The sequence below is a fragment of the Zingiber officinale genome, chromosome 8A (assembly GCF_018446385.1).
Source record: "Zingiber officinale cultivar Zhangliang chromosome 8A, Zo_v1.1, whole genome shotgun sequence".
In the NCBI taxonomy this organism is placed as follows: Eukaryota; Viridiplantae; Streptophyta; class Magnoliopsida; order Zingiberales; family Zingiberaceae; genus Zingiber; species Zingiber officinale.
Genome location: NC_056000.1, coordinates 28,143,184 through 28,156,300, shown reverse-complemented (window position 1 = coordinate 28,156,300; position 13,117 = coordinate 28,143,184). Strand labels below are relative to the sequence as shown.

The 13,117-nt window shown below is 42.9% G+C and overlaps 1 protein-coding gene across 2 annotated transcripts; it reads right to left on the bottom strand.

The window, feature by feature from the left end:
* Window positions 1–3,387: 3,387 nt before the first annotated feature.
* Window positions 3,388–5,174, bottom strand: LOC122011435 (serine/threonine-protein kinase RIPK-like). Of its 2 annotated transcripts, none has more exons than XM_042567825.1 (5): window positions 4,756–5,174; window positions 4,512–4,647; window positions 4,290–4,426; window positions 4,065–4,188; window positions 3,388–3,980 (listed from the first exon to the last, which is right to left on the bottom strand). In XM_042567825.1, exons 1-5 carry the CDS (start codon window positions 5,119–5,121, stop codon window positions 3,403–3,405), a joined length of 1,341 nt encoding a protein of 446 aa, XP_042423759.1. In that variant the 5' UTR covers window positions 5,122–5,174; the 3' UTR covers window positions 3,388–3,402. The 2 variants fall into 2 exon arrangements, with proteins under 2 accessions (XP_042423759.1, XP_042423760.1); XM_042567826.1 differs by having other exon boundaries at window positions 4,065–4,173.
* Window positions 5,175–13,117: the final 7,943 nt, after the last annotated feature.

The following is a 13,117-nucleotide window of genomic DNA, read 5'->3' as shown; positions in this document are numbered from 1 at the left end:
GGATCAAATTGGCGTCGTCTGTGGGAACGCGCCTGATCTGGAACGTGAAGATGGACGACGCCGGAGAGTTCTGCCATTCTCATGACCTAGGTCAGTTTTTCCGTTATCTGTTCTCGCTTAGTTATATGATCTGTATTAGTCCCACGAGGACGAAGACCCCCGAGCCGATCGACCGAGCGGATTATATACGAGCCACAGGCTCGATGGAGAAGACCCCCGAGCCGATCGGCAGGGAGGATTATATACGAGCCCGTGGCTACCACGGGCTCGATAGAGAAGACCCCCCGAGCCGATCGGTCGGACGGATTATATACGAGCCACACGCTCGATGGCGAAGACCCCCGAGCCGATCGGTCGGGCGGATTATATACGAGCCACACGCTCGATGGCGAAGACCCCCGAGCCAATCGGCCGGGCGGATTATATACGAGCCACAGGCTCGATGGAGAAGACCCCCGAGCCGATCGGCCGGGAGGATTATATACGAGCCCGTGGCTGCCACGGGCTCGATGGAGAAGACCCCCGAGCCGATCGGCCGGGCGGATTATATACGAGCCACAGGCTCGATGGCGAAGACCCCCGAGCCGATCGGCCGGGAGGATTATATACGAGCCACAGGCTCGATGGCGAAGACCCCCGAGCCGATCGGCCGGGAGGATTATATACGAGCCACAGGCTCGATGGAGAAGACCCCCGAGCCGATCGGCCGGGAGGATTATATACGAGCCACAGGCTCGATGGAGAAGACCCCCGAGCCGATCGGCCGGGAGGATTATATACGAGCCCGTGGCTGCCACGGGCTCAATGGTGAAGACCCCCGAGCCGATCGGCCGGGAGGATTATATGCGAGCCCGTGGCTGCCACGGGCTCAATGGTGAAGACCCCCGAGCCGATCGGCCGGGTTTGAATTAGCCCTCAGGGCCGTCTAGCCCAGACGTTAAACTGTAGAGTCGAACCGGCGACTATAAAAACCCCGGCTTGAAGACCGTCTAGCCCAGACGTTAAACCGTAGAGTCGAATCGGCGACTATAAAAACCCCGGCTTGAAAACCGTCTAGCCCAGACGTTAAACTGTAGAGTCGAACCGGCGACTATAAAAACCCCGGCTTGAAGACCGTCTAGCCCAGACGTTAAACCGTAGAGTCGAATCGGCGACTATAAAAACCCCGGCTTGAAGACCGTCTAGCCCAGACGTTAAACCGTAGAGTCGAACCAACGACTATAAAAACCCCGGCTTGAAGACCGCTACATGGACTAGTTTATCAGATATTCTATCTCCCCCGTTCGGGGTTGAGCGCATCAGTTATTTCATCTCCCCCGTTCGGGGTCGAAGACCAGCTTCAGATATTCTATCTCCCCCGTTCGGGGTCGAGCGGTCGGCACTGGTCTCGGACCAGCTTCAGATATTTTATCTCCCCCGTTCGGGGTCGAGCGATTATCACTGGCCTCGAGCCAGCTTATCAGCATATCGTACCTCTTATCTCCCCCGACCGGGGCCGAGCTATCTCCGATGGTCGCGAACAAAGAGTATTTCTACTGATTTCAAACCAGAATATAGGCTATGCGCCCGTTCGGCTCGTGACTTTCGCCTCCATGCGCCTTCGATTCACGGGCTACACTTACGATCGACTCACGAGTGATGCGGCCACTCAGCATCATTCCATTTAGTACTACTCGATTGCCAGGCCGACATTCCACGATCGCTCGTTCGGCATTATGTGGGCTGCTCGGTCAGTACTCTCGCAGTTATCCGATCGGTATCGCTTGACCGTCCGTCCGGCCACACTCTTGAGCTAGGTCGCACGCTCGACTTGGTCCGCTTAGCATCGTTGTCTTCTCATGCGAACACGCGCATGACATTACGCTAGGGGTTTGGTGATTTGATACGGTTATCGAGAGTGAGTCAGCCTTTGTGATGTATTGTCTAGTCAGTCGGACTCGCACCTCATTCGACTAGACTTGAAGGGGAGGCTTGTGATCCGGATATGTGAGAGGGTCAAAGGCAATTAAGAGAAAGAAGAAGGGCATTTTTGTAATTGGACATTTAGGGTTTTCTTTTGGTGATTAAGGCAAGCACGGGGAGAAAAAGAGAGGAGGGGGGGATCCGTCGCCAGCGACAGAGGAGAAGGGGTTTTTGGTGGTTCTGCCGCCGCCACATAAAGGAGAAAAAAGAGCTTCTTCTTGATCCATCTTCAACGACATCGGAGGAGGCCGCTGGCGACGATCATCTTCGAGCCACCTCCTCCCTTCTCTCTCGACATCGTGGCCTCTCGCCGTTGTTGCCGGCGCATCTCGCGTTTCCGCCGCCACCGAGCCGTGGCTCCATGCCATCGCGCCCTAACCGACAACATCGTCTGTTCCTTCTTCGCCGGAACCGGTCGCTGGCCGCCATCTCCTCTTCTTTTCTTCGCGCAAGCAGCGTTCCACCGACAAGCATCACAGTGAGTTCTCCATGCCTCCACCCCCAGCGACAGGTGCCGCTGCTGCCAGCTAGCACCGCCTCCTCCAGTTGCAGCCGGCTTCCCCCGCCGTCACTACTACTTCCGGCGACTATCATAGACATCGTCGGCGTCTCCAGTAGTCCCAGACACCTCCTCCACCGCTGCCGGCACTTCTAGTGGCCGTTGCCGACGACTACAGCGGGTACTGCCTCCTGGCAGCAGTCCACCGCCATCATCCGTGCGGTAGTTCGCCGCCACCCTCCGAGCAGCCGCCGTTCAGGTATCGTACTATGTCTGTATGCCGGCCTGCGAGCCGAGAGTGTATTCGGCCTTCGTGCCGCTGTTGTATTCCGGCCTGCGAGCCGAGATTGTAGTCGGACAGTGCATCATCCTACGGATCCATATCGTGTCAGGCTCCAAGCCACTGGAGCCAACTACTCACTGGGCGGACATATATCTACTATTCAGAGCCGTGGCGACTCGGTCAGTATCCCAATCAGTTCATCCATCCATCCGAGGGCGCCCCCTGGGCCAGGGTAAGTTCTCGTACTCGGTATCTGTTCATTTTATTGCTATACTATTATGCGGTTACTTATACGTCTGTGGGATTCGCCTCGAGCACCGAGGTACCAGAGACCGCGGGAACCCGATCGCTGGATACAGGTACAGTTGACCGGAGGAGGACTTCTGACGATCTGGTCAACGCAGCGGACAGATCACCACCGAATCAAGAGGATGCGGTCAACCCTTCAGATACGTCATTCCGACAGATTCGTCTTCTCAGCTTTCAGGATCACTATTCAAAGGAAACTTCTTTGGTCAGAAGAGCATTTTAGGTATCAAATTGTGGAAGAATAATCCATTTTTATTCACAAGAATATGAATGTATGCGTCGTGTCCATATATCAAAAAACAAATGATCTAAACACATTGTAGACATCAAAGGATTTAGCATGCTCAATTCATGAACCACCTTGTTCATGCAGATCCCCTGCTCTCGGGGAGTTCACCTCGTGCATATGATCGTCATCCTGATCGTTGTCGTGGTGGCGGTGGCGGTGGCGGTGGCGGCGGCGGCGAGGATGGTGTTGGTGACGATGACGGTGGCGATGTTGCGGCTCATCCTTTTCGGCTTCATTTTTTGCCAATTCCTTCTCGCAGTCGTCGTCCTTCTCATCCGTCGTGCCATCCGTCGGCACGACGTACACAAACGGCGCCACTGCCGCCGTGCTGTCCAAGTCCAAGAGAGGCTCCAGCATCTTGACGACGGCGGACATGACCGGCCTAGACTTCGGTCGCCGGCTCAGGCATTGGTGCGCCACCGAGGCCACCTTTTCTGCACCTCGCAGCGAGTACTGCCCGTCGAGTCTCGCGTCCATGATCCGGTGCAGTCGACTCGCGTTGCTCAAGTAAGGCCTCGCCCACTCCACCAGGTTGCGCTCCTTCAGCGGCCGGCTCTTGTCGATCGATCGCCGACCTGCCAGCAGCTCCAGCAGCACCACCCCGAAGCAGTACACGTCGCTCATCGCCGTAAGGTGGCCTGAATAAGGCGATGGTATCGTTAGATGCTAATTAAAGGAAACTCGAATTAATCCCCGGCCCCAAATTAAAAGAATTATGTTACCGGTCATAATGTATTCCGGTGCAGCGTATCCTTCAGTGCCCATCACTCTGGTCGAGACATGGCTCTCGTCTCCTTCAGGTCCATCCTTCGCCAGTCCAAAGTCTGACAGCTTTGCGTTGTAATCCTTAATTAAGTTGCAAACGTTGACTAATTCCTTAAGGTAACAACTTTCCTCGTGATCGATAAAAAGAGCAGACAATTCTGAGAAAGTGTATATATTCTTACCGAGTCCAATAGAATATTTGAGGTTTTGAAGTCCCTGTAGATCACTGGCTTCTCGATGTCATGGAGAAAGGTCAAACCCTGAGCTGCTCCAATGGCGATCTTTAACCTCGTTGACCATGGCAAGGCCGCGCTATAACCTACCAAAAATATCGTTATCAAGGGAATTAAGGTAAGAAAATTGAGTGAGAAATTAAAAGAGGGGAAAAAACAGAGCATGCATACTCTGGAACAGGTGGTTCTCCAAGCTGCCTTTGGCCATGAACTCGTACACCAGCAGTCTCTGGTCGTCCTCGAAGCAGTATCCGATCAGCTTCACCAGACGCTCGTGCCTCAACTGCCCGAGAAAGATCACTTCAGCCTTCGATCGATCACCTGGAATCGAACAAAAACACACGCACATAATTAATCTCGATCGTTAAAGAAAGAAAGTAATTTTGGGTTAATTATAAGAATTGGATTCGCTCACCAGCCATTCCTTGTGCCCCTGCGCACCGTCCAAGTCGAGGAGCTTCACGGCCACTGTCTGCGCCCGGTCATCGAGGAAGCCCTTGAACACGGGCCCGAAGCCGCCTGCGCCGAGGAAGTTGGCGGCGGAGAACCCCTGCGTGGCCGCGCGCAGCTCTCCCAGCGTGAAGATGTGCAGGTTGGACCCCGGGAGGGACGTAGAGAGGTCCTCCGGCGAGAGGACGCCGCCGGAGCTGCTGAGGTCGGACCAGGCCAGCCGCGGGAAGGATATCGGCTGGGGGGCGGACCTGTTATTCTTCTGCTGCTTCTCCTCCGCGCCATTGCGGTAGCAGCTGGGGAGCAGAGACCTCCACGAAAGCTTCGCCATTTTCGAAGATTTGATCAAAATTGCAGGTGAAGAAGAAGTTGGGATCGAGATGAAGGCGGAGGACGCCTTAAAAGAGGACGCCAAGTGTTCTACGAAATCTCGCGGGCTGTAGCCCTTCATTTTCTTCGTGATGAACAAAAAAAAGTGTGATCGTTGACCTGGACTTTTGTGTGACGATAGTTTTGACATGTTTCCACTAATAAATTATGTCCACCAAATTTGGAAAAAAAAAAAAAAAAACTCCCTGTTGCACTTAGGCATCTCCAATCCATCATCAAAATATCAAATTTGATGTAAATTTAATATCAAATTATTCTAACTTATACATCAAATCCCACCCTAAATATCACCAAATATGATGATGTGAATAGTGCAACACCATATTTGATGTTGCACTATTCACATCACTATATTTGGTGATGGAGAGAATTTTTTTTAATTCTATTATATTATTATAAAATCAAATATAATTAATTAATAATTATTATTTTCTTTATCTTTATTTATAGTATAATTAAATGTTTTAAATATAAAATAGTAAAATATTTTATCCTAATTGTGTGTGATTTTATAATATTTTTAAAATATATTTAAATATCAAATATTAAGAAGTATTAATTTTAAATATAATAATTATCATATAAAAAATTAATAAGAATAATAGAATATTCTAAAGAATATTTCTTTTTGGTGTGATATGGTGTTGATGGGTTGGAGTTGAAATAGTATTTGGTGTTGAAATTGCACCATTTTAGTGTGAAAATTACACCAAATTTGATGATGCGGGTTGGAGATGGTCTTAGAGCCTCCATTGATCTTTTGATTATAAAAGAAATCTTTCAATCACATTTGATGGATCTCATATGATCCTGTCCGAAAATTAGGGAGACGGATATTAAGGATGTGACGCTCTTATTGATCTCTGATGGACTTCACTCCCTCCTACAACACAAGTAACGTCAGTGCCAAGCCAGGGAAGGAGTCCACGGTAATGGCCCTCCGACGTTCAAGTCAGTCTCCCGCGAGGCAAGATGCAAAGAGAACTGTAACGTAACAGTAGAAGTCGCGAGAAAAGCATACCTCCGTTGATGTCTAGATCCTCTTTTATATAGGACTCCTGTAGCGTGTGTACACGCTTCTCAAAATGGGCACGCAATCTCAAACTTTCTCTGAAAAGACATGTCAGCAAAGTGTCTCTGACACAGTATCTTAATGGGTCGAATATGTCTCTGAAGTGACAGTGGAAGATTCCGTCGTACGATATTCTGTTTGACCATGTCGTCCGTCGACAACACTAACTCCCAAAAGGATGTCGAAGGATATCCTGTTGTATTTATTGCTCAGCCAAATGGAATGACCGCTCGGTTGAAAGTCCCATGTCCCAGTGTCGTCCATTACTGGGCCGAGCGGGGTGGTCGCTCGCCTAAAGTCCATTGTCTAGCTGATGAATCTACTACTTGGCCGAGCAGGGTAGCCGCTCAGCCGATACTTCCACTGTCTGGTTGCTGCACTTGTACCTAGACCGAACGGGATAGCCGCTCGGCTGTAGTAGCATTGAACACGTGTGGTTCGCTCGACCATGACTCCACTCCGCTGATATGGGCATTAATGTAAGGCCAAGCGGGGTAGCCGCTCGGCCCGCTTTTGCAGACACTTGGTGTTCATTCATGTCTTGAGCATCTTAGCTCAGTGGGTGGTCGAGCTAGTAGTGATGTTGGATCGAACCTTTCATGTCTTGGTCGGACGAACCACACACCCACCCGGTCAGTGATAGTGGGGCATTGACTGCCTTGACTTTGACCTTCATTATGGCGAAAACCTTTTCCAAGATGGACCCCTTCTTATCACCGCGTCACATGACCCTTCTTATCACCGCATTACCATACTTTTTCATAAATTAATTAAGTATAATAATTAAATATAACATAACATAATATGTTATAAGACAAATTAAATATATTATAATTAATAAATTATAATTGAAGCGTGTCCATATATGCTCAATCAAGTCGGCTCGAAATTGATGATACAGTTAATTAAATTAGACTCATCCTTATAAAAAAATAATTTGATATATCATACGTATCTTAGCCAAAAATAGAAAAAAGGTATGTTTTCTAACATCATAAGCCCAAGATATTTATAAAAGGTTATCTGCTCGTAGCATGTTCAATCCTAAGATGTGGAACTAAAGATATTCTAATTTCTTAATTGATTAATGAGAAAAAATTTTAATAGAAAAATGATATGTTTAAGAAAATAATCTTAAGAAAATATCCAAGGATAAACACATAAAATAATGAGACACACAAAAAGTGAAATGGCAGACCATGATTTTATGTGCCTATCCTTAAGCATTTCTTTGAGATTTTTCCTTGTGTGTATCATTGCTCTTTTCAATAATACATCGTAGCTGAGTTTCAAAATCTAAATCTCTAATTGATAATGAGAAAATTTTCCAATAAGACGTCGCAGCTGAGTCTCGAACTCTAGATTTTTAATTGATTAATGAGAAATATTCTCAATAATACACTGCAACTGAGTATTGAACTCTAAATTCCTAATTGATTAATAAAAAAATTCTCAATATTACACTACAACTGAGTCTCGAACTCTAGATTCCTGATTGATTAATGAAAAAAATTCTCAATAATACACCACATTTGAGTCTTGAACTCTAAATCCCTGATTGATCGCAGATTTCAGACAGGACCAGATGCATTTATGGAAATTACTAATAAATCTTAAAATTATTTTCGATATGAATAGAAAAAGACATCAACGTAATTTCATTGTAGGCTTCACCAAATTTAGTTAGTAAATTGTCTATATTCTTAATAAAATAGTAAGATAATCATATTGTGCAAAATAATATATGTATACACGATGTCCTTCAAATTATCCTTGTACCAAAATCATCTTGGATCTCTGATCATTGGCCATCAAGATTTGAGGACCTCAAATGCCCGCTCGACATCCTTTCTCACGACCTCTAATCATTCCTTAAACATTTTTCTTTTGGGATCCTGGGGGTATAGAAAGCTCTCGATGAAAGTAGTCTATTTTGAATAGATCCCATCGATCAAATAGTATCTTTTTGTATATTGTGTATTGTTAACCGTAAAATTAACCTCAGGTGTATTTCCTTATAAGACGTTGTTAAATAAAGATGATTTATTAAACACGTTAATATCATTATGCGACCCTGCAATCCCAAAAAAGGCGTGTTATATCCATAAGTCATTGCTTCAAGTACAATTATTGAGATGCTATGATCTCCCCGAGTAAATTGGTCTTTCTAAGAGATGAAGCATTTTTTCCATTATCAATGCATACAATCAAGAATACCCAACATACCAAGGAAGTTGTGTCTCTGCTCATGCATTTCAAGTAAGTATTGGATATCAGCAACATCTTGTCTTCTCAAATATTGGGCCCCAAACACTTCAAATACACATAGACAGAAGTTGAATAAGCATTGGATAATAGTTATTTCTACAATTAATAGGTACTCATCGTAATGATCAACAGGAACTCCATACGCCAATTAATGGATAGTGCATCGTGTTTCGATATGCTTGATGCAGTGTATGCTTAACACGTTTCGTAAAACATGCAGTGGAAGCAAAAAATATAATAATAAAACTATTGTATTACAACACACACCACACGCATGCAAGATGTAACTCACACAGACATAATCGTAAAATAAAAATTTAAACATAATAATTATTCTAAGCGTACCTTACAGATGATGCGTTGAGAAAAGGACATCAATTTTAGCGACGTCCATGAACCTCGCCTCTGTTTGTATCCATGCTGAGATCTTCAAGATAACTTCGGTGAGAAACAAGGTTCGCCTCCAATTGGTATTAGCCAAGCATTAAGACGATGCGATCTAAGAGAAGGAAGAAGAAACGAAAGCTTGAGGAAGAAGAATTTCTTCATCTTGGCTTGAGGTGGGCAGCAAGAGAGAGGAGAGGAGAGAGAGGGAGGCTAGTGTGTGTGTGTATATATATATATATATATATATATATTGGATGAGTTAAATTAGAAAGTCTAAATTCAGCCCAAAATTTGGCCTATTAACCTTTTGGTTTGGTTCACAACCAAACCAATTTAGTTTATGGCTAAACCAAATAGAGTCTAACTCTTCCATAAGAGATATAACTCATCGGCTATTTCATTCTGATAAATATCTTTCATATTTTCCCTTTGATTGATCCAATCAAATATTTTATCTCTTGATTTGAAAATTGAATTCTCAAACTTGTTTTATATCTTTTAGATACTCTTTGTACATGTGATCCAATAAGTTCTTGGTTTATCTTGATCGTCTATAATTAATTATTTAATTATAGCATGATCATGAGTGACACCTAGTAGTACATCATGATCCCCGATTAATCAGAAAATCACAGTTGATTTCAAAATTAGTTTTGAACCCTGCAGCAGCTTCAGTGAGTCGTGCCTTATTCCTTTCACTCATCTTATACTCACTTAGTTCAAGACATGGTCTATGTGTCTATCCCCACTAGACTGATTACGTCACATCTAACTCAAGTAATATTTCCTCGTCCTGTGGATTCAAATTACTCTTATATGTGTCTAAGAGTCTCAAACTCTTAACATGTGATACTTTGCAAAAACTTTGAGTAATAATTCTGATAAGTGGTCATAGGGTATACGTCTCTTTGTAAGGAGAGGTAAATCCTCTATGGGCTATCCAAATACCTTCCTAAACTTTAACTTTTACGTAATCATCTCGGGTTCACATCTCCAAGGAGATGATTTTCTTAAGATATCAAAATATAAGCCTCCATCACCAAGGTAACATGAATACCTCAAGTCGAAGGAAACTTGCATTCAAGCTATAATAAGTGCTTCACAGATATATGCATATATGTAGATAACCATATGAAGTCTTACAGCATGCCACTCCAATGAACTAGTTACCATAATCAACATCCACATTTAACTCTTGACATCTCAATGTCTCCAGCTAGTGAGTAACAGTTGCTTGGGTAGACCAAGGAGTATAAACCATGCTAGTCTCACAGAATCGATGATGTCTGAATGCATCAATTCATTTGCTAGGGAATATTTCAATGCTTTCATAATAACACATATAGAGACTCTCACTAGTTGTGATTCAATTATAAGTCCTCTCATACTATGAGTCGTATTATGGACATTCAGTAAATGAGTTTAAGACTATTCAAACACATAAGTAAAGTATACTCAGATAGTAAATCTATATTTATCGAAATAAATAGTAAAACCATAAGGCGATTGCCTTAGGATACCTCTCAACTATAACACGCCATGCATTTCTAAAGTGGAAACAAAGTACAAACCTTTTTTCCCTATTGCATCGACCTTCCATCAAAAATGTTTTAAATGATTTTTTAAGGCATCGACTATACGAAGGAATAACCCTCTTTGCATTCAGAATTGACGTCGAAATATATCATCAGGATATACTGACTCATCAGAGAAGTAATCATTGAAAAGATGAGCATGCCCAACTTCATGATCCCGATTCAAATACCTTCTCCTCTATGTTTTACCAAAAGAACTTTGAGCTCTTTGATGTACCGCTTGTCGCTATTCATATAGCCGGAGTATTTGTTCATCTATATCCTCCACATATGAATAGCGACAACCATACCCTTACTTCAGCCGGAGTATTTGTTTTCCGATGTATGAAGCTTGGGATAAGTAAAATATTCTTTTCTTGCGATCCCTTATTACTTTGATCTCAAGAATATATACATTCTCCCAAGTCCTTTATATCGAATTGTTTGGACAACCATACCCTTACTTCTGACAACATTTTGATATTGTTTCCAACTACCAAAAATGTTATCTAAGTATAGTACAAGAAATACCACCACGTTTCCATCACATCTTTTGTATACACAAGACTTATCCGGTTACTAAATCCATAGATCTGGATTACTTTGATAAACCGAATGTTCCAAGACCTTGAAGCTTTGCCTCAGTCCATAGACTGATTGAGCTTACACACAAGATGCTCTTAGCCCTTTGCAATGAACCCTTCTGGTTGCTTTATATGGATGTTTTCTTCAAGACTTCCATTAAGGAATGCTGTCTTGACATCCACTTGCCAAATAGATAAAAGAATCCGGATAGACTTAAGCATGACTACCAATGAAAAAGTTTCCTTTTTCATCTAGCCTTGCTTTGAGAGTTTCTACCTTCCTGTCTATCCCTCTTTTCCTAATATAGACATTTTTACACCCAAAGGTTTTTATACCATTTGGTGGTTCTATAAGCTTCCAGATTTTATTAGAATGCATATATTCTAATTCTGTTATTCATTACTCTTTGCCAAGATATTGCATCTTTATCTTGGAGTGCTTCGTCATATGTCCGGAGATCAGATTCATGTCCTCCAGGGATCGAGTCCAAAAAACTCTCCCAAAACATAAATCTTTTTAGGTTGCCTAACAACCCTCCCACTACGATGAGGCACTTTTTTCAATTGTGTATCATTTGTGATACGTGTTACAGTTTCCTTGTGGTATCTCATCTTGTACAGTTGGTACTAGATTAGACATGTCTTTTATTATTTCCTTAAGAACAAATTTTCTTATGGGCATGAGGTTTATTACATAGTTCTTTTCTAAAAATCGATCATTGATGCTAATAATGACCTTCTGATTTTTAAGACTATAAACCTACTTTCATTTCTCTAGGATAACCCATAAACAAGTGAATTACTGTCCAACTTATCATTGTCTCTCTTCAGCATATGTGCTGGACTACCTGAATCCGAATATGCTTCAAAATAGGCTTACGCTTATTCAGCAATTCTATATGAGTAGAGAGTTATGAATTTGGAAGGTACTATGTTCACTTCCGTTTCTAGAGTATATCCTTAAAATGAATTTGGTAATTTTCTAAATAACTCTTCATCAATCTACTTATTTCCATAAGAGTCCTATACCTTCCTTTTTCTACACCATTTTGTTGGGATATACCTAGGTGTAGTTAGTTGGGATTGAATCCCTACTTCTGATAAGTGACTCCTAAATTCTCCCAAGAGGTACTTGCCACTACGATCTCACCGTAGTGTCTTGATACTTTTACCTTGACATTTCTCCACATCAGCCTCATACTCTTTGAACTAATCAAAACACTTAGACTTGTGGCACATCAAGTAAATGTATCCATATATCAAATAGTTGTCTATAAAATAGATGAAATATTTGAAACAACCTCTTGCTTGGATAGTCATAGGATCACACAAATCAGAATGAACCAATTTCAACATATCTTTGACTCCATACCCCTTAGACTTGAAAGCTTCTTGGTTATTTTTCCTTCCAAGTAAGACTCGCAGGTTGGAAAGATTTCCACTACTAATGAACCCAAAAGTTCATCAGCTACCAATGAATCATACTCAAGTTAATATAACCTAGCCTTAGATGCCAAAGATATAATTGGTTCATTTCCGAAGGTTACTTTCTCTTAAAGTTAGAAGATGTGTTACTAATTTCCATTTGTTGCATCATGAGAGTTATTGGATTTATAAATTGCCAACCAACGTACCAGATAACTTCCCTCTTTTTCTTAATAACAACTTTGTTATTAAAAGAGACAGAATATCATGTTCTTTGAATAGTTTAGAAACTGAAAACTAGTTCTTTCTAAACTTGGTGCGTAAAGACAATTACTTTAAAATCCATGTTTTATTTTTATCAAAAGATAAACATCTCCCACTGCAACAGCTGCCACTTTTACAGGTGTGGTGTTTTTATTTTCATTTAGTTGTCGGGTTTCTGGAACCCTGCAATGAATTGCGGACATGATTAATGGCATATGTATCTACACTCCAGGTTCTGGTAGATAACACCACTAAACATGTTTCAACTAATGAATAAAATACACCTATATTGTTCTTAGTTCTAAGAGGACAGTCTACCTTAATGTCCAAATCCTATTTCCAATCAATTATAATTGGGACCAC

Coding starts and splice junctions, on each gene's coding strand:
- LOC122011435 (XM_042567825.1), bottom strand. CDS start 5,121: ATGGCGAAGCTTTCGTGGAGGTCTCTGCTCCCCAGCTGCTACCGCAAT. Junction 4,648..4,755: donor AGGGGCACAAGGAATGGCTG/GTGAGCGAATCC, acceptor GATCGATCGAAG/GCTGAAGTGATCTTTCTCGG. Junction 4,427..4,511: donor GGAGAACCACCTGTTCCAGA/GTATGCATGCTC, acceptor TATTTTTGGTAG/GTTATAGCGCGGCCTTGCCA.